Source organism: Gorilla gorilla, chromosome 4 (genome assembly GCF_029281585.2).
Source record: "Gorilla gorilla gorilla isolate KB3781 chromosome 4, NHGRI_mGorGor1-v2.1_pri, whole genome shotgun sequence".
NCBI classification, from domain to species: domain Eukaryota; kingdom Metazoa; phylum Chordata; class Mammalia; order Primates; family Hominidae; genus Gorilla; species Gorilla gorilla.
In genome coordinates, this window is record NC_073228.2 from 137,300,971 (window position 1) to 137,327,088 (window position 26,118).

General features: G+C 44.7%; 1 protein-coding gene across 2 annotated transcripts in view; it reads right to left on the reverse strand.

Annotated features, from left to right (window-relative positions):
* Nucleotides 1-26,118, reverse strand: part of FSTL4 (follistatin like 4) — a 413,052-nt gene that overhangs the window by 201,242 nt on the left and 185,692 nt on the right. For both annotated transcript variants that reach the window (XM_031011434.3, XM_055386609.2), the window contains exon 4: nucleotides 5,959-6,207. In XM_031011434.3, coding sequence (XP_030867294.2) covers nucleotides 5,959-6,207 — 249 coding nt within the window. The remainder of the gene's footprint in view (nucleotides 1-5,958; nucleotides 6,208-26,118) is intronic.

A 26,118-nucleotide genomic window follows, 5' to 3' on the forward strand; every position in this document is an offset into this window, starting at 1 on the left:
GCTGGGCTCCTGAGTCTAGTAGGGACTTGGAGAACTTTTATGTCTAGCTAAGGGATTGTAGATACACCAATCAGCACTCTGTATCTAGCTCAAGGTTTGTAAATACACCAATCAGCACCCTGTGTCTAGCTCAAGGTTTGTAAATGCACCAATCAGTGCTCTGTGTCTAGCTAATCTAGTGGGGACTTGGAGAACTTTTCTGTCTAGCTCAGGGATTGTAAACACACCAATCAGCACCCTGTCAAAATGGACCAATCAGCGCTCTGTAAAACAGACCAATCAGCTCTCTGTAAAATGGACCAATCAGCAGGACGTGGGTGGGGCCAGATAAAGGAATAAAAGCAGGCTGCCCCAGCCAGCAGTGGCAACCTGGGTCCCCTTCCACCCTGTGGAAGCTTTGTTCTTTCGCTCTTTGCAATAAATCTTGCTGCTGCTCACTCTTTGGGGCTGCACTGCCTTTATGAGCTGTAACACTCACCGCAAAGGTCTGCAGCTTCACTTCTGAGGCCAGCGAGGCAACTAACCCACCAGGAGGAATGAACAACTCCAGACATGCTGCCTTAAGAGCTGTTAACACTCACCGCAAAAGTCCGCAGCTTCACTCCTGAAGCCAGCGAGACCACGAACCCACCAGAAGGAAGAAACTCTGAACACGTCCAAACATCAGAAGGAAAAAACTCCGGACACACCATCTTTAAGAACTTGTAACACTCACCGCGAGGGTCCGCGGCTTCATTCTTGAAGTCAGTAAGACCAAGAACCCACCAATTCTGGACACAACACTGGTCAGCGTGAGTTCAGACTTCCCTGCTTGGCACACAAGGCCTTTTCCCAGCTTGCTGTGATCCACTTGTCTGCCTTTATCCCCAACTATGCTCTCCCCTACACCCAGGATCCCATAATCACTTGCTCTTCCCTGAGACTGGAGGTACTTCATGCCTGTACCCCTAGAAAGCCTTCCCCACACTCTCAACCTAGCAAACCTTCCCTTGCTCTTCAAAATCCACCTTGAAGGTCCCCTCTCCTCCAGCACCTTCTCTAAACATTCTCATCCTCAGGCAGATGAATTCTTACCCCAGGCTCCACTGGCATTTCCTGAGAGCCCGGAGGTACATTCTAGGAGCTTTGTCCAGACTGGGGATCAGAGATACCTAATTCTCCCCTTGCTTTTCTACTAACCTGCTAGATGAACTTGGGTGGCTCCTTAACGTCTCTCAGCAAGACAGAGAAAGTGATCATTAACTTTGATCAACTGGAGGTCAAATTCTAGTCATTCATTAAATAAATATGGAGGGCCAATGTTCTTCTCTCCCCTCATTCACAGGAGGACCCACCACCCCTGACCTCTTAGCTCATTACAGAGTTGTCACATAAATGGGCAAGGGTCTTATAGCTTGTTGCATCTGCTCCTTGAACAAGCCGTGATGTTACAACGGCACCAGCATCATCCCTAGTGCTGTTGACACTGCTTAGAGAATAATGCTCACTGCATGCCAGGTGCTGCTCCTGTCATACTCACAACACTCTACGAGGTAAGTGCTGTTATTATCCCCATTTTACAGATGAGGTAAATGAGGCACAGAAAGCTCACGTGCCAAAGCAGTGCCCTTGAGCACGTGCCACATTGTCCCATCAGCCTGGGCCTCCCTGATGCTTCCACAGGCCCCAGCACCTCTTGCTATAGGGACTGCTCCAGCAGAGTTACACCAAATCCCCTATCAATGCCTGACAGCATCACAGCCCTGCAGCTGGATCTCACACATCCCAGGAAATGAGTCTCCCGCTGAGAGCTGGACTGGGCTGACAAAGCTGGGGATGTAAGAAGCTTTCCCTGTTAGGACAGAGAACACTTGTGGAAGTGTAGAAATGCCCCTGGAGGTGTGGGGTCCAATTTAAATTTCTAAAGTAACAAGACTCAAAGTAACAACAACAACAAAATAACAAGAAGAAGAAGAAAAAAGGCTCTTTGGCAGCAAGCTCTATTTGCTCTGCTAACTTGCAACAAAATACTGAGTTTTTATGTCTGTTTAGTAACAAGTAAGAAAAAAAGATTTCTTAGTGAGCCTGTAGTATGTTTAACTTGTTTCCAAAAATGGAAATGATTTCCTGTCTTTCATTAGCTTGGGAACTCCCCTCTGAAGCACCCAAATCCACCTGCAACCGCCAGCAGGCTGAGGAAGCTGAAGGCGCCCCTTAAAACAGAACCTCTAACAGTCCCCTTTCTTCCATAATTTCATGGTTTGTTTGGAAAACTGCCCAACTATGACATTGTATCATCTGGTATAATACAACGCTGGCTTGGTGAGTGATTGCTGAAAGGGAAGCTCATCTTCGTGAACAGCGTAGGAGATAAAGCGTGAATTCAAAACCAAGAAAAATGAGTTTAAAAGTGCCAATAATACACAAATAGGAATGCGATGTCACAAGATAACTTTGAAAACACAAACTCTATAAGAAGTTAAACAGTGAAATCCACCCAATATCTTGGCATTCTCTTGGTAGGATTTGGTGCTGAGGAAAAATGTGACTCTAATTTTGCTACAAGAAGAGATACATCTTTCCCACACCTCCTTTTGTCCCAGACTTTCAGTGAGACCCTGCTTGTGACTCAGGAGATCTGGGATCAAAGCTGTAAACTCTAGCTGCAGCAATCCTTTTCAGTCTGGTTGATTTCCCGTACATGCTAACGATCCCTAAATGATATATTTCATTTTATATTCACAAGGAATCCCATTGCCATAGCAACTGGAATGTGATACCAGAAGTTTTCTTGTAAATGGGATTTAGAATGCTGCCTCTTCTCCCTTGCAGGGTGGTGAAGGCTATGTGTCCCCCACCAGTCCTCAGGAGAACCCCCTGCCTGACAGGAAATCAGGGCCTCTAGCCACAGACGGGAGCTCTGAACTGCAGCAGCTTAGCCCAGAACAACCCATCACTTCTCTCCTCTTGCTCCACACACTCCAGCTGCACAAGGACTTGTCCTAATATTGACTTCTGGGGACAGATAAAGTCCCAGAGAATGAAGTCACAACTTCTTCTTGTAAAGTCTGATAGAAATAGAGAATGAAAGATGGATGATTTTAGAATTTTTGCTTGCATGAAAAACAAGGTATTTTTTTTGTTTCCTGTATTAATAACTCCCTGGAAAATTGGGACAAATGACAAACTGTCATTCGTGGACCTCAAGCTGTTATTAAATATTCTGCTGCCATTGTGGGGTGGGGACTGTAGGAACTTGTTCTTTACATCCTCCTTTGTTCCAGGACCCTCTGTCCCCACAGAGGTTCCCGACAGAGCCTCTGTCATCTATTTCATTCTACTCCCCCCTGGAGCCATGGTTCTGGTGAAGGTGACGTGCTCACCCCAAGGCACTCACCTCGGGGCTGGCCTGCCTTCCTTCCGTCAGGCTCCTGTGAATCAGTGCCCAGGTCTTTCCTGTTTGCTGGGCACTCCCTATGGGAATGATCGAGGAGAGGCAGCCCAGCTCTTCTGCCCTCCCACCAGGACTACAGCTGACCCTGAGGGTGAGGCACTGAAGGCTTTCCACTGGAGTCCAGACCCAAGAGGCCATCTGCAGAAAGAGAAGCCCTGGCTCTAGGTGGACATTGCTGGGAGAGGCCCCAGCAATGAGTGTCTGCTTGACGCTCATGTCTTCCCTACCCACTCTCCAGCTACCATTAAATAATCTGGGCCCAGAAATCTCTCCCCAAACCTCCCAGACAGAACCCTTGCTCCTGCCTCTGTGTTCTTCACAGTTTGTGCCATCTCTCTACTCTCGGCCGGTGGCCACGCTGGATTAAAATAAATAATGATGGCAGGTCTCATGAACACCAAATCCATGCAATGCACCAGGCAGTGTGCTAAGTGGTGCTTGTGCAGCCCCTCCTTTACTTCTCTCCATGGCTGCAGCAGGTGGGTACTGCTGTTAGTCCCATTTTACAGTCGAGGAAAAGGCCCAGAGAAGCAGAGTGATGCAACCAACACCACACAGCTGGGAAGTACCAGAGCTGGGATGCCACCCTTGGTCTTTCTGGGAGCTCACAGGCACCACTCTCCACCAAAAAGGGGTCCTTAAGAGAGGAGTTCTGCTATACCAAGTGGGCGGCAACTCACAATCTGTGAAAACCTCAATGAGTCAGAAGGATTCAGTGGATAAATTCACTCAGCATTAAGCAGAACTGAGCCCTGAGATCTGCTCAAGGCTGCCTGCTCCCCCGCTCCACGCCAGCTTGTCCCCATCACTCCTCACCTCGGTGGGTTTTGTGGTGGCTGGTTTTTCCCTCCCATTAAATGAGAAATGTTGTTTGAATAACCGGTGGTGAGGGAGGCTGTGCACATTCTGATGCAGAAATAGAAACCTTTAGGAAGATGCAATTTGAAGGATATTGGAAACCAGAGAATGGAACATCAGTCTATAAAATTCAACACGGCCAATAAAGCTGGAGCAACTGGTCAAGTGTTTTAGTGTGCACGGTTGCAGAGGAACTGGCGGCACGTGGCTGGGCAGTGCTTCCAGACTGGGGACGTTTTTCCTAGGCTCATTTTGGCCTCATTTCCATAATGTGTCTCATGATCTCTGAAGCACCTTGGCATTAGCATCATAAGCACAGCTGTGAAAGTGTCCAAGACTATTGTCATCACCGGGTAAACACGCATTTCCCAAGCCCTGCCCTGCCTAGCACTCCATGCTGCCACGACTGCTGAGTGGAGTGGCCCATTAGGTGGGTGCAGGTGACACAGATGGATGTAACAGAGGCCAACACACCTTTGCTCCACCACCTCAGCCATGAATCCGCCTCCGCTTACGTGTGTCAGCATCATACCATCCTCAGTGGGGTTCTGTGAGGGTGAGGCAGGAGCTCTGCCCCTTCCCACTTGGTGCCCAGGCCTTTACAGCCTGGACTGCTCTCATGCCTTTGTCTTCTAGTGTTGCAGGCACTTGGCAGGTCTCTAGTCCAAGCCTCCTCCTCTCCTCCCTGTGCAACCTAAAGCACATTCCTGACCTCACGTAACTCCAAGTGGGATCTCCTAGCTCAGGCTATGTGGGCCTGTTCCCATCTGCCTGCAAGCTGCTTCTGTCTTCTACACATTTCCTAATTCATGTATACCCATTTTGTACACCAATATTTGTATACAATAAATAGTTCCACAGGCCACGGCATGTACTATTTACGAGGGCCACATCAATCAACCCAGGATGTGCATTCTGACTCTTGTATCTTCAAGCATCTGGGAGCCGTTGAGCATTTTCTTGGTGCAGGGCACAGTGCTAGGTGCTAATACATAAGCGCATAAGACAGCCATAGCCGCTGCCCTAATGGCTCTTACCGTCTAGTGGGAGCTGGTACTTCCCTTCTTTTCTGACTCAATCTCAGCCCAAAGCATGAATCCTTGGCCCCAGCTCCACAGACATGTTCTGATGTCCATGCAGGGGCTTCCTTGTCTTGCTCAGAGGTGTTCTGGACAGGCAAGACATGGGATGTCTTCCCATCAACAACTGCCCCAGGCCAGGGTTTGTGTCTTGCCATGCTGGAAGACATTGCGCTGGTGTCTGCCTGACCACATTCTATGCACAGCACAGCCTCCTGATTCATGGGACTCTGTGCAGAAGGGTAAACATGGTCCTTGTCACAACCTTGCAAAGGCCTGTCCTATGTGGAGACCTGGGTAGTGCCCTGTTGCCTGGTCCCTAGTGAACCTGTGCCAGCCAGGGTTTAATTTGACCTGCCTGGATTCTACTCCCCAAGGAGCTTCCTCTAAGGGCAGGGGTCTCTGGAGGTGGGACACAGAGTATGCATCACCAAAATGCCACTGCTGCTATTCTGTTACACACCAGTCTTTGTCTTTATTTCCTAAACATATGTAACTTGTAGACTCAGCACCCAGGTCACTTGTCAAAAAGGCATTGGAAGATCCATCACAAAACCCAAAACCACAGGGCAAGGGCCCTGTTCCTACCTTTGAGGAAACAGTCCTTGCTGTGGATGACGGTGATCCTCTTTCCCAGGAGGCAAGCAGCACGGTGGAGCTTACAGTGGTTTTCATAAAACCTCCCATCAGAGCCGCACACAGGCACGTAGCTGGGCCTGCATGCCTCCAGGCACTGGCATTCGGGCTCCCCTGTCTTCCTGCTGAGCACGCACCGGCTCCCTCGGCTGCAGAACTTCTTCCCGCAGGAGGCCAGCAGCTCGTTGTGGCTGGAAAGCCCTGCCAGACACACAAACACAGAGGGTCAGCTATAAACACTCAGAGGGTCTGGGGTCAAGGGCTTCCTTTGTAGCTCACAAGCACAGACTCCATTTGCCTGTGCAGCCAAGCTACTCAAGGTGGGGCCTGGGGGCTCGGGGTCTCCTAGGGAGTCCCTGTCCCTCCATGAGGTGGTCACTGGTGCCAAGAAGGGTGTCCTGCCTTGCAGAGCTCAGGTTTCATGGCTGACTCACTCTGAACATCTGAAACACAACACCTTTCCATTCTAGGACCCAGCTGGGGGCTTTTGATCAACTCTTGGTTCTTTCTTAGGCTTACTTTTCCTGCTTCCAGTTGAAAAATGAAAACACCCAGCTATTCCATGCTCACAAAGAAGCACCTTACACAGAAGGACAAAGCCTGCCACTACTGCTCCCAGGCTCACAGTCAGCCTCCTGGACTACAGGCCTATTAAAATCAATGACTTTTTAAAAAAGTGGTCCCCTCCGCCCCCTGCCTGCAATACCTTTTCCTTCCTTCTTTTCCTTTACTATGTCATGACTTTGGACCAGTTTGTGTCCTAGGCACCTTAGGGGTCTCAAAGATGAACAAGTCATACCTTTCCCTCTTTCTGACTTTGTCATTCTGTAAGGTGGTGACATGTATGCAGATCAGGCAAAGAGCATGGGAGCCAGGGAGCTAAGTTTGGAAGAAGTAACTGGGAGTGGCGGAGATCACGGAGCGGGTGATGTGCCAGTGGGCCCTGCAAAGGAGAGAAAGGTTTTCCCAGAAACACAGCAGGCTTGAGCCAAGACTCCCCCAGCCACCCTGTGGGTGGCATTTGCAGGTCTCAGGTAGAAGACTAGATGTGAGTAGGAGTTTTGTATAGTGGTGGGGTCAAGGTGTGATTTCTGGGAGACTTGGAGAGCCAAGCAGAGAAATTTAGGTACGCTACTGTAGGCACTGGGGAGTCACTGCAGGGAGGAAATGTGGCATAAGAAGAAAGTCATGCTCCAAGTGTTAGGATGGGGGTGGGGGTAGCCGAGGTAGGGAGACCAGAGGCTGGCCATTTCCTCGGGGGAGAATGTGGTTCTCCATGACACACGTCATCAGGGGAGACACCAGCAGCCTTTCCCCACAGCCCAGTCCTTTCTAGCACAATGTTGCAGTTATGGGCAAGAAGGCTGAGCCCCTGGAAATGGGAGCTGCCACATTGCTTGAGTGTTCCCTGCACCCTACAACACCCACAGTGATCTCAGGCAGCAGCACCCAGAGCTCACACACCAAAGAGGTCAGGGCAGCTGGAAAGGGCACGTTTAAGTGAAAGGCGAAACAGGCATCCATCACCAACATCACACTGCATTCTGGGAGTCTGGAAATGAGATAATCAGCACATGTCACTAAAGGTACAGATGGAAAGTTGAGAATTACACAGGGACACCAAAAGACAACTGAAATGTGAATACAGATTTTTACGGCCTCAGAAGACTTTGCTTTAAGTGTTAATTAAATCTCCATCAAAATACTCAGCAAGACAGAATGGCCCTAGTAATCATGACCAAACTTTCAGCCCCGGCTCCTACCCATGGGATTAAAATATCTAAGCAAAAAAGAAGAAAAAAAAAAAAAGAAAGAAAAAAATCTTTTTCTTGTTTTTGGTTAAGTCTGCTTTTCATCATTATAGATTTGAAAGGAAAAAAAATCAGTTATCAGCAGATTAACTGCTTGATTCAATAATTCATTTAAATTCCTCCAGCCTTGGCAAACTAAGAAGTATTGACTTTTTCTTGAATCATAATAAACTAGAAGGTCAAATATCTCTGAGCAGTGTAAAAGTGCAGATCCTAAGCAGGCGGGAATCTCTTTTATCCACTTTGCTAATTGTTCGCATGTCACCATGAAGGCCCAGTGGCATTCAGCAGCCCCTCTGCACACCTTCCTGTCAAGGTTCATGGTGGCGGGGAGGGAAGGAGGCAGAAGGCAGGCAGGCACCTGGCAGGGAGGCTCTGGGCTGGAGGCCCCCCACTCACGGTGTTTATGGCCACTTTGCATATTTGATTAGCGTGATTCTCCTGGGTTGTTGGAAAATGGGTTACCCTAGAAAGTGCTGGTGCCTACTAGAAGAAACTAACAGCTCCGAAAATATCAGCCTTTGTTTCTCTCCCAAGACAGGGCCAGGACGCAGAGCATTGCCATGGGATCACTGTTTTAATAACCTTCCCATGCAGATAGGATGCAACCCACTAATTGCCCATTTTGAAGAAACAAGAGGCAAAGTCTCTGTGCCCTGGCCTCTCTGAGCCTGCTTCAGAGCGTGTGCCCTGGCCCCCATTGCTTTCTCCCTCTGGCTAAACCAGCTCCAAGTCACCCTTGTGGGCATTTCCTCTATGAAGTGCTTGCTACCAGCCCAAGTCCAAGTGTCCCTCTCTGAATCCTCCTACCCCAAAGTGCCTGCCCTGCTCTGGCCTCAGGAGGCCCCACAGGTGCTAGGCCTTGCTCCTCGTGTGGCCCCAGTATACTCAGGTTTTAAGAAATGCAGAAATTTTCAGAACTGATCTCCTGAAGGCTAATTCAGTGCAGTTAAGAAGCCAGGCTAGGGGCTCGGATGGGAAGGGTGGTGAAGCCTCACATGTGTTGACCCGGTAGGGGTACATTTTCCCTTGCCTTCTCCAAAGCGGGCAGGAAGGAAGTGGAAGGATGGAGGTATGAGGGGAAGATGGATGTCCGTGGAGGTGGGTCTTCTGGAGTAAAGAGAACTAGAATCCTGGAGAAGCAGAGTTGGAAGGGGCTTCAGAGACCACCTACTCCATCCCAGGCAGGCAAACCAAAGCCAGTTCATGGGGGGCTGGGGGAGAAGCTACTTTCCCCGATCCCCTCCTTTGAAAGCTGTGTGTCCAGATGGCAGTGAGCACCTCTGAGGCCCAGCGTCACACAGGGCAGCAGGCACTCACGTTTGCTTAGCTTGCTGGGGAGGCTCCGGTGGCCTTCCCTGCAGGCTGCACTCCGAGGGGTCAGTGTTAAGGAAACACTGGTGCCAACCTGTGGCTGCTGAAGTTGTCAAGAACACTCAGGTTCTCCCTGACATGGAAATTGGCTGTCAGCAAATATTTGATTCCTGATTACTTGCAATTAAGACAAAAGTAGCATGAAGGCCCTGCATATGCCCTTCACAATGGCCCCACAGAGGGCTGAGGATACCCCGGGTGGGGTAAGGCCCAGAATCTGATCCACAGCTACACAGATGCTGACCCAGGGGTGGGCTCCTCATTAAACAAGCCCCTTGTTACCACTTCCTCCTTGTCATTAAAACAGAATGAATTCCCCACCTACCACAATGATGATAAAACAGTAATGGGAAAGGTAACCAAGTGAGACTACCAGCAACTGCCTATAGTATTTATGAGGACAACCGCAATGCATGAAAAGTACAACGTGCTTAATTTATAGTCATCAAGAAAGCCATTTACTCAGGTTAACAACTGATCATCTTGCCAAATAAGCTGCTTTCCAACACAAATTAAATTTACTGAACATGGTAAGAAATGGGAACTGTTATATTAACATTATGGCGGCAGGAGAAACGAGTCTATTGGTACTAGTTGGTGCTGAAGACTCCCTCTGTGATCTGAATAAGGATTTTCAATAAGAATGTCACAGACCCAGGACTGCCATGAACTGGGAGCATAGATAGGTACAGGTGGTGTAATTGAGCGGTTGTGGAAGGCAAGCCCGTCTGACCCCGGTGGAAGGCATAAAAGGAGGCTGAGTCCTGAGATGGGCCCCAGAGAGAGTGAGTCTACATCCACACGGAGCAGGAAGCCCCTCCGTTGTTCTCCCACAGCCAGCCACAACCAAGAGCACAGACAGTTGGGTAATTTTGCTTCCAAACTCTGACTCAGCCTCTGTAACCGCTTCCTGGGCCCAAAGAAAACTAACGAGTGCTCCCTTCTCAGGGACAGTGCCCCAAGTGGCAGTGAGGGAAAACCCACGAGCTCTTCCACTCTTGGATGCCAGCGGCCTGCTGGCATGTTCTTCCCAACACAGCTTTTCTGTGTCTCAGACCTCATCTCCAGCTTGACTATTGATGACAGCCCTGTCTCTCCTGACCAGGCCTTGGGAGCTCCCTGCTCCCATCTCAGCCAGATGTTCTGCCTAGGCCTGCTCCTGAAGGCTGTCAGTGCCCCCAGCACACGACCTAGCACTGAATTCCACAACCTCACCCCAACTCACTATGAGGCCTCAATGAGGTGATGGCTCTGAGGAGGCAGTCACTGGAAAGCCCAAAACTGGCTGAAAAGAGCAAGGCGTGAATGCAGAAGACCAGAGGCAGTGTGTGCAGCATCAAGAACCTCAAGAACCTCAACTGCCACCTGCCACGAACCCTGGCCCAGTACAGCAGCTGTCTCCACCTTCTGCAGACAGAGGTACTTGTCCAGCCAACTGCCTGCCCATGGGCAGATACAGCCCTTACACATGGCCTTATATACTTTATCTTCCAGGTACTGACACACCAACACACAGGGGAGCGGCAGCCCTCGCCTGGGGTCATGGTTGGGTTTCTCAATGACCCAGAGCGAGGCTTTGCCTGCGGAAGAGCCATGTACATGTAGCCATGTGCAGATATGTGGGGTGCGCATCCAGGGATTGGACGTAACGGTCCCAGTATTCTTCCCCGCTTTAAGATAACTTATACCCTCACACGTGGCAAGGTGGTCCAGGGACAGAGAGTGCCTGTCAGTGTTGACTCTCTCATTGCAGAAACCACCCAAGTGCCTGGTATGCAGCTGCAGAATTCAGGTTTGTGTGAGAGCCCGGCAGAGGCCCGACGTTCCAGTCCCATGCCATGTCTACCCTAAGATGGGGTGGGTGGTAACAATGGGGCACTTCCGGAGTTCCTGCCTGCCAGCTCCCCCCCTATCTATCCACCCAACAAATATTTACTGAGCACCTGCTATGTGCCAGTCCCGATTCCAGGTGCTGAGGATTCAGACAGAATAGGCTCCTATCCTCAGGGCACTAACATGACAGTGTAGGAAGACACACAACAGGGTGAACTGGCAAACAAAAAAACAAGACAAGTGTAGATGGTGTTAAACGTGAGGAAGGAAATAACCAGGGTGCTGCAGCGGGCACACTTTACTCTGGTCAGGGAAGCCTCTTTGAGGAGGTGAGATTAGACCTGAGACCTGACGGTGAAGATGGCAGAGACCTGGGGGAAGGAGAGAGTGGAGCACCCTTGGGTGCCCTGGAACCTGGCATGCAGGGAGAGGAGGCCTGGTATAAGAAGAGGCCTGGCTCCTAAAGCCCTGCTCCAAGGTAAACATCACCAGGCAGACTCAGTCTGCAGGGAGCTGTGAGGCAGATGGAAAGTTTCACCCTGCCCAACTGTCCCACCTGGGAAGTGGGGTGAGGCCCTGCCATCCCACCACTCAGCCCTCCCAGCTGAAAGAGGTCTACCCTCTTAGAGGCCAGAAAACTCTCGGCACCCCTCAGGGCTGCTGGTGGGAAGAGAGCAGCCCTCTCTGAGCTCTGACTACAGGCTACCTTGGTGAGGGCCTCCACACTCCTAGATGCCCTGGATGCTGGGGCTGCGTCAGGTCCACCTCCACCCTGTAACGCCTCATTTATATTCAGGGTTGGGATGAGAATCTGTGATTCCTCCCAAGGACATGTGTGTGTTAACACCCAGCCAGAGAAGGCCATGTGTAAAGTGACTATTATTTACTGAGGCAGGCCCACCAGGCACCATGCTAAACTCTTAGAATCTATGAGCTCATCTGATGCTCATTTAATCCTCCTTAAAGCTCTATTAAGTAGACACACAGGCCCTACTCAGCACATATTTGTGGCATGAATATATGCCCATTTTACAGATTAGGAAACGTGAGTCAAGTGACTTGCCTATGGTTAGACAGCAAGTAGGTGGTAGAGCCTAGCTTTGAATCAGTCTCACTCCAAATCCCTTGAACTTGGGATAACCTGCTCAGCTGGTGATATGGTCTCTGCTTCAAGTTCAAGGAACTCATGCCTGGAGGATCTAGATGTCCATAGTGCGAGCTTCTCCAACATCAGGATACATCCACACATCAGCAACCCTGGCCTGCAGGATGGCTGCTGCTCATCCACCTCATGGACACATAGCTTAGAGGCCTAAGTAGCAACTTCTCTAAAGGCTGGAGGTTTACAGGGCTGCAGAAGGAAGCCCTGCTTGGATCTGTGAACATCACAGGCCCAAACCCACTCCTTGTCATGCATGGACACCTGGCCATTAAGCCCCTTACCTCCCACTATGATGTTTCCATCTTCATCACCTCCCTGTCTCCTCTCCTGCTATTTTGCCTGAAACTGGACAGGTGACTGCTGGGCAGATGTGATGTATTCTCAGTGACCACAGGTGATTTCAAACTCAACCGGTGAGCACAGCCTGTATGCTGAGGTACTTGTGCACTTGATGAAAGCAGTTTGACCAGTTCTGAAAGACTTGACCACATTCTCCAATCCCAAAGCTCAACAGAAACACATGGTTATCCGTTGCTGGAAGGTAATGCAACCTGCCATGCATAATGTTTACAGATCCTAACCTGAGGTCTGACAAATTGACTTCAAAGTCAGAAATACCTGGAACCAGAAGAGAGAAGGAACTCCTTTCATCTGTCAGGAGGCCTCTCAATTCTGCCAAAAGAGTTTCTATGTAACCAATTTGTATCAAACCAAAGCACAAATAGGTTTCTACATATTGTCTAATGTCCCTGGGCACGGCTTCTGGAGGTGGTTATTTCTGGTCACAGCTGAAGATCAAACACCAAACACAAGTGCCAAAGCATACTTTTCAAAAACTTAAAAATGTGACTGTCACGATAATCTAAAGTAAGCATATGTTAAAGCTGTGTTTGCTTTCTTAATGAGAGAGCCCGCAGTGCAGAGGCTGATTCAGAGGAGGACTTGAGGAGCCACATGGGCACTGGAGAAAGAAGGTTGGGATGAGATGCCTAGGCTAGGCACACAGTAGGTGAGTGATCTGCAGGGTAAGAAAACCACAAACTTTCGGGTTCTCTTTTCCACCAAAAAGAATCACGTGCATTTTTACTGGGAACAAATGTGCAAGTTAACATGTCACTGCACAGTCTGGGCCTTTAATCAGCGGCAAATTGTGAGTTGAACAAAGATGTAACCCTCTAGCCTGGATCAGTAAATAATCCTTGGGCAGATCTAGTAAACAAGGTCCCAGAGGGAGGACTTGCCACCCTCTCTTTCCCTTATTCCCAAGTTTTGGATAATTTTCTCAATACCACCCAAATCCCTACAGTAACCAACGTCACCTGAGGGAGCTGCCAAGGACTCTCATCTCTTTCTTTTGCCTGGGGCATCTTCCTTCAGAGCCCCCAGCCTCACAAAAAGACCCCAGAAAGGCAGGAACGTGAGGCTCCAAGCCACTTAGCTGAGACTTACTGAGACAGAGAGAACTTTCTCCTGGGAAAGGCCCCTGGTGGAGCAGAGGGAGAAGGGGCTGGAGCCAGAGGCCATGCTGCTGTTGGGGAGCTGACCGAGCTGAGGATGCAGCTTCTCTTCACTGAGGCGGGGGTGGAGCGGGGGTGGGGTGGGGTCGGGGGAGTGCTGCAACAGAACTTCCTACAGTGCTTGTGTTGATCCCGCTGGGTCTCAAGTAACACAGTAACACAGTAAAACCTTGGCCTCCACCCAGTCCTGTGCTCCTTCACAGCTGATAGCTGTGTGAGCCCAGGCAAGGTTCCACCTTCTTTTCCCTATTTAAAAGTGAGGATAACAATGGTCGTTACGGGATTGCCCCTTACAGGATTGCTTTGAGGATTACATGAGATAATTCATGTAGAGAGCTAGGCACTTAGAAAGTGCTCAATTCGGACACTCTGAATTGGTGAAAGGTTGAATAAATAGGACTGGAAAAGAAGTAGCCATTTGGTTTTACTGATTCAAGTGCATGAACATGTGGGGTAGTTGCTGTCTTCGGGAGGCCAGCCTTAATGGAAAGGTGAACATATTTATATTGAAAGTATTGAATGGTTTTTAAAAAGGCAGATGCAAAATAGCATGCTTCAAAATACCCCAAGGAAATGCTTCCCTTGCAATTTCCCTTGCGCCAGGGCTTCACTGGACCCTTATAAACTCTGCCCAGCTTCCAAGGTAGGGGAGTCTGAAATTATACATTCTTAGGGCAAAGTGACTGGAACTAACTCACAGCACAAACTGCAGGCTCTACTCAACACCTAAGGGCAGTGTCAGGTAGTCACCAGGGCCGCTGGCCTGCCAGAGGAACACTGGTGACAGTTTCAAAGGCATCCCCTGACCTGGGCCCAATGCCAGCATATCTTGCAAACCTCTCAGGCTCACCTGCTACAGACAGGTCCTATGGTTTCTCCTCCTTCTGGGAGCCCTTTGCACTGTGTGTCATCTCCCCATCTGCTGTCTGTGACAACAGTGAAGCTACCTGACTCACCATTTCCAGAGCTTTACCCCCAGCCCTCCCAGGTCTCCTCCACCTAAAAGAGGCTGCCAACCTGCTGGCCTGAGGACCCCGCTCCTGTGGTTCCTTAGACAGAACAGCAGGCCCTGAGGCAGGGCCCCAGCAGCACCTTCACAGCTGCTCAGAACTCCAGGCTGGGCGTCAGGCAGTGTCTGTGGTTTCAGGGTTGGGACCAGGCTCCACTTCATTCAGAGCTCAGCACCAGGCCTGGCACAGATTGGGCTGGGTGGAGGACTGAATCTGATGAAGACGCTGCAGAGACCCAAGATTGGCTGGATAGAGAGCTGAGTAATCGACCAATGGTTTTACAGAAACAGACATGGTCACAGATTGAGTGGAAAGAGTGGAGACTGTAGAAAGCCCTCGGTGGGAGAATAGCGACCTGGGATCTACAAGGTGTGTCTCTTTCACATGCAACCCTCAGTTTCCTCGGGGGTACGTGAGAGGGCTGTATAGAGATCCCTGAGATGGAAAAAATTATCCCACATCTGTGAATTGAGGATGTACATCAGAGCCTGTGTTTTAACTTGGATGTCTTCTGGCTACAATAAAACTGCACAAACCTTTTTCTTTTCCCTCTATTTGTCCTATCAAGTTATCTCAACCAGCTTTTGAAGGGTTATTTTGGATACCTTCTTGGGAAGAAAAGCTGCATAAAAATGTCAAGTACAATAGGATTTCTGCCCTTGGGAGAGTTTCTTTTACAAAACGGCTTTGTTTTAGACACTTCCTCCAAATATATTCCTACCCCCCAGTTCCTTTTCTTTGCCTAAAGCCTCTTCAGCTCGCATCTGTCTTATTCCCTATCACCGGCCCTCATTTTTCCTTCAGGTACTTAGCTCCTTTGTCACTTTCCCCAGCTCCTCTGGGCTCCCTCTGTCTTGGAGCCAAGGGGACCAGATGTTGCTGCTCTCCACGGTCTGCACCGTCTCGCTGATGTGCCACTACGCGGGTTCCTTCCTGCTTTTCCACCAACTAATGATTCAAGGCCGTGACACCCCAGGCTGCCTCCAATTATTTCAAGAATCACTGTGGAGTTACTCTGTGAGCCGCCGTGATGCTCCTTGTCACTTTATCCTTGGAGACTTGCCAGCACAGATGTGGAGCTAAATTCTTCCAGGGCCCTTTACCTGCCGTACAAGGGCCGCCCCGGTCCGCACCTTGCCTTGGTTGGATCACTTGTCATAGATGTGTCTCACAATAACAACATGCTTTTCTCCTTCATTCTACTTTTAAAGAAAAAAATGGGGGCTCAGTTAAAATATCTAATATTAGCACAGAAAACTACCATTTTCTAATCAGGAGCATTTCAATTTCTCCTCTCAAGGATCTGCCCTTGTCTCTCAATGGGATTATCAGCCATAAAAACATGCACTGGATAATATCAAGACAAAGCTTAGTAACGACATCGGACAATTTGATTTCATCTATTCTCAACTTCAATCCCCTGGCTCAACCAAGCCAAGCAGTGGCTGAGGCCTCTGACAGGTGGGCCTGAGGGTTCTGGGAGGCTGGCTTTCCTGAATGCATGGGTGGGCTGGTCTGCTCTACCCCTGAGTACAGAAAAGCATGTGGAGACCAGGGGTCTCCACTGGGGCCTGACAACCTGTCTACTTCTATGAGAAGCTCACAGGGTCAGCAATTGCCGTATCAGGTACTCTCTGTGAGACCACCACCGCCTTAAGGTACTTCAGTGTTGCCTTCAAACAGGCTATGGAAAAGAACCATATACACTGGGAGCTCCAGCCTCTGAAAAAATGACTAGAATTACAGCTACTGCAGGGGAGGAGTGACACCTTAAATAGTGACAACAAAATACCAAAATGCCACGAGAATCAAGCACAGCACAAAGAAGGTTTTTGGGGGAACTATGATTTTTGAGCCAACAAGAAAATCAGGAGAATTTCAGGAAAGAATTTAAGGAGATAATGGTCACTATTAAGACATCAAGTCTTCCAAGGTTAAGAATATCAGGGCAATTTAAGGAGAGAATGGTCACTATTAAGACTCCAGTCTTCCAAGGTCAAGAAGAAGACATATCTCAAAACCTAGAGTGAAAATAGAAATAAAGAAAGTCTTAAAATACAGTAATAATTCCATTTAAAACTCTAAGGACAAAGAAATAGAAGAAAACTCCTTAAATAGCCAATCACTAACTGTTTCCAATTAAAATCAGGAGCCAGACAGGGATATTTGTTATCATCATTCTTATTCATAAAGGAAGTATAATAAGACAAGACAATGAAATAATCATTAACATTTAGAAAAGAAAGACAGCTAACAATGATCTCTTTTTGATGATTATGTATCTGTATACTTAGAAATCCAAGAGACTCCAGTGAAAAAATATTAAAATTATTAGAGAATTATGAAACTAGTTGGACAGATGATAAATATGCCAAAATTAATCATTCCTCTCAACAGTAGCAATAAATAATTAGAGGTTGAAAAACGGAAAAACCATCTACTCATAATCATGGTAAAAACCATAAAATATTAGTAAACAAATTTGACAAGAAAGCCACAGGACCTATATAAAAAAAGGCTGTAAAACCCTATTGAAGGTCATAAAATAAGATTGGAACATTTCTTATTCGTGGGTAGGAAGACATTCTCATAAATACACAAATTTAATGCAATCATTTTAGACTTAGATGAAATGATCTTAAAAAGTTCATTTGAAGTAATAAGTGCCCCCAGATAACCAAGGAAAATAAGAGAAAGAATACTGTAGGGGGATGTGCCTTCCCAGATACTAGAACATTCAACCCAGAAAGCTGCTGTGATAAAATCAATATGAGATCAACCTAGGAAAAGGCAAATCAGTGACTGCAGATTTGGCAATAAAATAGAAAACAGGATCCAGAAATAAATGCCAATGTATATGAAAATTAGATGTATAATAAGAGTTACCACTCCAATGGGAAAATGATAGCTCTCTGATAGATGATGCTGGGGCAACCTGCTATCCACCTAGAATGAAACAACATTGGAAACCTATTTCACACCACACAAAAAATCAAATTTGAATAACTATAAATGTTTAAATTATTTCCATTAAATAATGAGTAGACAGAAAAGAACACTTATCCACTCTATGGATGGCTTAAGCATTATCGTACAACAAACGGATGAATCCATTCATTTAAAGAAAAAGAACGGTGTCTTTCATTTTGAATTTTCCCATGTGTCCCTCTCCAGTTCTATTCCCTCATTGCCACTCAGAGACCGTCATTAGCCTGAATTTTGTGTTTATCATTCTTTCGGTTTATCTCACCTTTGTATTTCTATGCAGTATGTTGTTTTCCATGTTTTCAAACTTTATATAAATGAATCACACTCTATGTACTCATCAGAGACTTTCTTCTTTTGCTCTCCCACGATATTTAGTTACACCCATGTCTGCATATAGTGGTGATTCATTCACTTTCCTTATAGTACCCCCACATAAACATGTTATTTATTTAGTTTATATTAGATTGTTTATTTGCCTTTTTCTGTGGTCCTCTTTCTCTCTTTTGTTTCCTTATTTTGAATCAAATACTTCACCCTGATTTTCTTCTTCTACTCATATAAAAATTAAATATCTCTTTTATTCTTCTACTGTTTATCTCAAATTTTACAATGTATAATTAAGCCAAAGTCTATAATCAACACTTTAACCCTCCCCATGAAGAACCTTAGAACACCTTAGAACCTTTCCTGACCTAACTATATGACAATACTGTATATTGTGAGTCTATCTTTATTCCTCATAATTCCTTCTTATACCTCAAATTCTCTTTATGTTTGTCTAAAATGCCTATTTTATCCTAATTTTAAAGAGTTTTTTATGCTGTGTAATTATTCTTATGTTCGTGTATTTTTTTTTTCTTTCAACTTGATAAACATTTTGTTCCCCTGCCCTCTGGCTTTGTTGAGATGTTACCTGATAGCCTTTTCATTCCCTTATAGGTAATCCATTTTTGATGTCTGCATAATTTTAACATCTTCTCTGGTTTTCTGCAATTTCTCTGTGATGCAAACACACATATTTCTTTGCATTTATTCTGCTTATAATTCATCAGGTTTCCTGAAAGTGAGGATTTCTATCTTTCATCAATTCTTGAACATCCTTACCTATCTTCCATTAAATGGTATCTCTATTCCATTATTTTTCTCCCTCTTTTCCAGGTATTCTAATTAGAAATATGCTACAAATTTTCATTCTATTTAAGTATCTCTTATCTCTTTCACATTTCCCATCTTTGGTTTTTCTATGTTGCATTCTGTATAATTTTTCAAATCCATCTTCCAGCTCTTAAATTAACTCTTCAGCTATTTCTAACCTACTGTTACACTCTTCCACTGAGTTTTGAATTTTGAATTTTCAGAAGTTCTTTTTAGCCATTCATAAAGATGATTGGCCATTTGTATAATCTCTTGATTTTCAATCATATTTTTAATTTTTTAAAAATATTAAATATACATATTTTATATTCAGTATCATTTTGTTATTCACAGATTTTGTTGGTTCTTACATGGCATTCTCCTTTTGGTGTTTTGATTTCTTTTTAAAAGAGCTCACATTTTCTGGAATATACTCTGTGAAAATTTTTTGAGATATAGTTTGGATATAGGCTCTTCTTGATTGTGCCGGGCACCCAAGGACTCCACCATTCTGGGTTAAACTAAATTTTATGTTTGAGATTTTTCAGATTACTCAGGTAGTTTGCATATGAGCTACAATTCCTTCTGGCGATAAGTCTATGGTTATAAATTTTCAAGGAAATTTCTCTCTCTCTACTCAGTGCCAAGATTTGAGACAGGAACATTTTCTTGCCAGTCCTTGGGACTGGGTGGATTTCTTTCTTTCTTGTTCACCCTTACACTGCAGATATAGCACTTGAGGGGCCCAGGTGTATATATATAGGGGACTGGGAGTGGGAACCTTCCACATATGCCTACCTCAGAAGGACCCTGGGATTTGTCCTTGGTATCCTGAGCCACGGAGGGTATGTAAACCAAAACCAACGTTCACCTAGTTTGGCAAAAGCCCTCAAGGTAAAGTCAGTCTCACAGCTATCTTACCTCTCTGGATTCCTGATTTCACTTGTATTTTTAGCCTCTAGGTAGTCCTTATTTTCTTACCAAGCACATCAGTGTTTAAAAGGATTTTAAAAAATATTTATCTGCTATATTGCCAGAGGCAAAAGTCAGATTATGACTTTTAAAAACAGAATCCAACAATTAAAGAAACACTTCGAGGTAAATACAGGGGTATTATTTTCAACATGGCACCATTTAGCCCTTTGGAGAAGAGACAAGAACAATTCCTGTTGCAGAAGAACCCTAGGAGCCTGGGTTATTGCCAGACAGCCTATTTTCATTTTCCTGAGCCCACCTGCACGTTAAAAGCAAGTTTAAACTCTCCTGCCACCAGGAATTTAAACAATAAAGAGAAGCCTATTAATGGGATACAATCGAGGAAAAAATGGACACATTTGTTACCAATAACCTATGCACCTCTCTTCCACCTCCAAACCCAACTTAGAAGCCCTTAGCATCAGTACTTTCTTTCTTCAATATGTAGATGTGGCTGGCTACAAATACAAGGTCAGTGACTAGTTCCTTTTGAGCCACTTCTGATAGAAGAAATCAAAAGACTGAGTTGAGTTCGAAGTATCTTCTGAGCAGGCAATGCCTTGCTTTAGGCAGGCCCACCACAGTGTGGGTCTTGACCTATAATGTCATCTGATCTCTCATCTATGTTGGTCAGGACAAGCCTGTTTGACTGTCCTGCTCTCCTGAGATGGTAGCATCCGAAAGTGAAGGCTTTACCCTCCACTGTCGTTGATGTATTTCCACCTAAAGCTTGGACAAAAGTCATTCTAAGTACTGGCTCAGTCTTACTTATGGTGGCAAAATTAGACAATCTTAAAAATCAAAATATTCTTCTGAGCAGGTCACATTAACCAAAACTAAATTATTTTTGATTCTTGTTAATATACTTAGATCTCAACTCTAAACACATAAGAATGACTTTCACCTTTTTTTAATTCCAAGGAGAGGAGATTCTAACTATGTTTTATCTTCAAAAAGTCATAGTAAAGAGGAGGTGGCGGAGCATGGTGGTGGCCAAGTGGGGGTCAAAGCCATCACAAGGAAAGGGACATCACAAGTGGGAGGGTGGCTTTGTCGGTCTCCGGTAGCAGCTGAGGCAGGTGGTGGCAAGGTGGGATTAGATGCAGGAAGGTGGCTGAGTGGTGCAGCAGCTTGGCAGGGTCAGGAGGTTATTTTATATGCAGGAGAATCTAAGAGTATATAAATATATTGAGGACAGTGGGAACTAGGTTTTTCATGGAAGAAGAGAATTACAAATATGAAAAGAGGGAACACTAGAATGAACTCTGTGGTTGGACTGGCATTGGAGGTATTGAAGTGAACTCACAGTTTATAGCTCAAGATACATGTGTATGTGTCTATGTATACATAGGTCCTTACCCCGCTTTCAGAGAGAATCTGCAAGCAGCAAAACCCCAATAGCAAGGAGCACGTTTAACGCTCACATCTTTGCTTCTCAAAATAGCTCACCACTAAAAAGAACCAAGGCTCTTTGAAAAAATGGTTTGTTCCAGGGAAGGGGCAGGGAAAAAATAAGAATAGCCTAGAACATCTTGTACCAGAAAGTAAGGAATCACTTAAAGAATCATGAGATGCATCAAAAAGGACATAAAAGGCAGTCTGAAGAAGCTCCTACTGGCCAAGTCTGGGACATTTTAAGCATGAAAATCATAAGGTCGTAATGGGTAATAGCTTTCTGTTAATTTGGTGGAACTGATTTTTAAAAAGTGAGCAAATAAATGGGGACAAGAGAAACTCTTCTTTACAGTAAATTTTAACTTGTAAATGTAGAAGAAATGATGGAACTAGAACATTTTCATTTGGCAATCACAGTACTAGTTAATTCTGGTTACAGAATTGAGACATGTTAATATTAGCGGGTGAAAGAGAAACAACAGGATATTTACATAGTCTCAAAGTATCTCATCCGAAAACATTTATTACTTTTATACATTTTATTAATTTAAAGAAAAACAGGACAAGTTTATAGTGGAGAAAGCTGGCAGATATCATTTTACTCAAGTGATCAAAATTAACATTACCAATGGTGTCACCAGTTGACATAAATTCCTACTTGATGGGATGTGGGAGAAGAGCTTGGCATAATTTCAGTAATATTCTTGCCAAAAGTTCATGAAGAAACATCAGACAAACTCTAATAGAAATAAGTGGCCTGTAATTTTAAAAACTGCTAAGGACATAAAGATCAAGGAATGACTCAAGCACTGTTCTGAATTGAAGTAGGCTGAGGACAGATGACAGCTAAGTGCAATGAGTGCTCTGGTTTGAATCTTCTTTCTATCGAGGACATATTAAGACAGCTGGCAACATTTGAATGAGGTCTTTGGGTAAAGGATGTGGGGAAGTTCTGTGTACTGTACTTGCAGTTTTCCAATAATATTGAACATACTTGAAAAAAATAGGGCATCCAAAATTGCGTACACAGAATTCTACTTCTAACTAGGATACAGAAGTTTGAAAAAGATTGTTGTTCTCATAACGAAAAATGCCAAATAAACTAAAATTCATATCTTTTTAAAAGCCATGGGGCAGTAATGAAGGAATATATGTCTAAGTCAATCATATTCCAGAGAAGAACAAGCCTTTAGTAGAACTGATATATACAACATCTGAAATAAAGGATTAATGGGCTTCGATAAGATTAAGAGCTGACTGGACATAGCAGAAAAAGGGATCAATGAATTCAAAGACAGGCCAATAATAAAAAAGGCCTGTACTGAAGCACAGAGAGAAAAAAGAATGAAAAAAAAATTAAACAGATCATTAGAGAACTGTGGGACAATAAGAATAGGACCAACATACATGTAATTGGAATTTCAGAAGGAGAGGAGATAATGAATAGGGCAGAAGGAATATTTGAAAATATATTGGCTAAAAATTTACAAAACTGAAGAAAGACAACTCAATATCTGAAGCAAGGAATCCTCAAGCAAAATAAATACAAAGGAAACCACAAAGGCAAATTATTATCTAACAACTGAAAACCAAAGATAATGAGAAAACATAAGAAGCAGCCAGAGGAACAAAAGACACATTATTTTCAGGGGAACAATAAGAATGAGGTTTCAGCTGGGTGTGGTGGCTCACACCTGTAATCCCAGCACTTTGGGAGGCTGAGGCAGGTGGATCACTTGAGGTCAGGAGTTTGAGACCAGCTGGGCCAACAAGGTGAAACCCCCATCTCTATTAAAAATACAAAAATTAGCCAGGCGTGGTGGTGCACAACTGTAGTCCCAGCTACTAGGGTGGCTGAGGCAGAAGAATCTCTTGAATCCGGGAGGCGGAGGTTGCAGTGAGCTGAGATTGCGCCACTGCACTCCAGCCTGGGTGACAGAGTAAGACTCCATCTTAAAAAAAAAAAAAAAAAAAAAAAGAGGTTTCACTTATGGTCAGAAACAACGGGAGTCAGTAGACAGTGAACTAACTTTCCACCTCAAGAATAAAGAAAAAGGAAAGAGTGTACCAAAAGGAAGCACAAACAACAAAAGTAAGGAAAAGACGTCACTAAACTAGAAAATGAGTAATAGAGAAAAATCAGCAAAGCTAAAATGTGGTTCTTTAAAAAAATTATGAATGTATAAATTCTTAGCAAGTCTGATCAAGGAGAAAAAAGATGGATATTATAAATTACCGATATCAGGAGTGAAAGAAAGAGTATTTCTATAGATATTACAGACATTAGAAATTATTAGGTGATATTAGAAATTTTACACCAATAATTTGACAAATTAGATAAAATGAAAAATTCTGTAAAAAGCATAATTCATGAAACAGGTCAATATGCTCATGGATTAGAAGACTCATATTATCTAAGATGTGGATTCTTCCTAAATTTACCTACAGATTTGACACAATTTCATTCATAATACCACCAGACTTCTTGAAAAAAATCAACAAGCTATTCTAAAAATTATACGGAAATGGTTATAGAAATAAGGAAATAAAGTTTATATAGAATATGCAAAACAATCTTGAAAAAGAACAAGTTTAGAGAACAAATGCTACCTTAACTCATGAATTACTATACACCTACAAAAAATAAGACCATGTGGTACTTGAATAAGGAGAGCGACTGAGAGGCTGGAAATAGCATTATACTATACAGTCATTTGACTTTTAAGGACACACCTTCATTGAAGTATAATTGACAATTAACTACACCTATATACAGCATACAATTTGAAAGATTTTGACATATATGTACACCCATGAAACCATATCACAACCAAGACAACAAACACATCACCCAAGATTCCTCATGCCGCTTTGTAACCCTCCCTTTGCCCCTCCCTGTCCCTCCAACCCAAGTCTGATCTGGCTTTTGTCATCAGACATTAGTTTGGATTTCCTATAATTTTATATAAATGGGATCACGTAGTAGATGCTCTTGTTTTGTGTGGCTTGTTTTACTCAGCATAATTATTTTGAGATTCGTTCATGTTATAGAATACATCGATAGGTTTTAGCTTCATTAAAGTTTGCCATGTGTCAATAGTTCATTCCTTTTTTATTTTTTATTTGTATTTTTTGAGATGGAGTCTCACTCTGTTACCAGGCTGGAGTGCAGTGGCGCAATCTTGGCTCACTGCAACCTCCCGGTTTAAGTGATTCTCCTGCCTCAGCCTCCCGAGTAGCTGGGACTACAGGCACGTGCCACCATGCCCAGCTAATTTTTGTATTTTTAGTAGAGACGGGGTTTCACCACATTGGCCAGGATGGTCTCGGTATCTTGACCTCATGATCCGCCTGCCTCGGCCTCCCAAAATGCTGGGACTACAGGCGTGAGCCCCCACACCCAGCCAGTTCATTCCTTTTTATTGCTGAGTAGCATTCTACTATATGGATATACCACAGTTTGTCTATTCATTCAACTGTTAATGGACATTTGGGTTGATTCTAATATTTTACAATTTCGAATAAGGCTGCTATGAACACCTATGTACAGGTATTTTTATGGACATATGCTTTAATTTCTTTTGGGTAAGTAGGTAAGAGTAGAATGGCTGGATCATATGGTAGATGTACGTTTACTTTTTAAAGAAACTGCCAAACCATCTTCCAAAGTGGTTGTACCATTTTACATTCCCATCAGCAGATTATGAATGTTCTGGTTCCCCAGATCCTTGCCAACACTGGCTATGGTCAGTCTGTTAACTTTTAACCTGTTTAAATTTAGTGGCATATTACTAAATGCGTAGTGGTATATCACTGTGATTTCAATCTGTATTTCCTAATGACTGATGATCTTGAACATCTTTTTATGTGCTTATTTGCCACTCATAGGTATATATCCAAGAGAAATGAAAGACTATGCTCACAAAAGGACACATATAAAAATATTTATAGAAGTTTTATTCATAGTAGTTCCCAAATGGAAACGAACCTAATGTACATTAACAGGAATCACAAAACAAACTGTGATATAGTCATACAATAAAATACTACTTAGCAATAACAGGAACGAGCAATGGATTTTCCCAGCTACATGGATAAAACTCAGTGTTATACTGAGTTTGAGTCAAAGAAGCCACAAAGTTTCCTTACTGTATGGTTCCACTTACATAAAATTCAAAAATAGCTAAAACTAATCTATGATGCTAGAAATCAGAACAGTGCTTGCCTCTGTGAATGGGAGGGTTGACTAGAAAGATCATTTTCTAGGTTGATAGCAATGTTTTATATCTTGATTGAGTGATGGTGTATACATTTGCTGAATATCATTGACAAAAATCTATGCATTTAATTGTATGTAAATTATACCTCAATTTTAAAATAATTCATATTCAGGTTTTACTTTTTGTTCAAACCACACTTGTGATTAAATAATCTCAAGTGGAAATTTAAGAAATCTTTTATTCCTCCCAAATCTTAACAAGCAATCCAGGGCTTCACACCTGTGCAGGCTGGCTGGCTGGGGCTCTGACCCACTCTAGGCTCTGAAGATGAAGGGGGCTCTCAGGCAGGGACTACCGTGCAAATTCCCTGACCTCAAATGATGGTGCCACCATAGCAGCAGGAGCAAGAAGACAACAGGGACCTAGTGTGGTCCGGAGCTGCTCAAACTGCAGAGATGCTTCTAACACAGGAGAGGGTCACAGACCCATGCTGGTGGGCCCTCTGTTCGTGGCTGCAGCCAGGGCTGGCCCATGGGTGCATGGCTGTAGAGTAATACAGGGTCCCACATTCAGAAGGGCCTTGAGCTTGGGGCTTACTGCTGGGGCTCTTGTCTTGAAATGCTTGCTGATCCTCTTTGAATTTGTGTTCTATACGAGAAGGGTGACGGGACAGTGGAGAATGTGCCAGGGCTT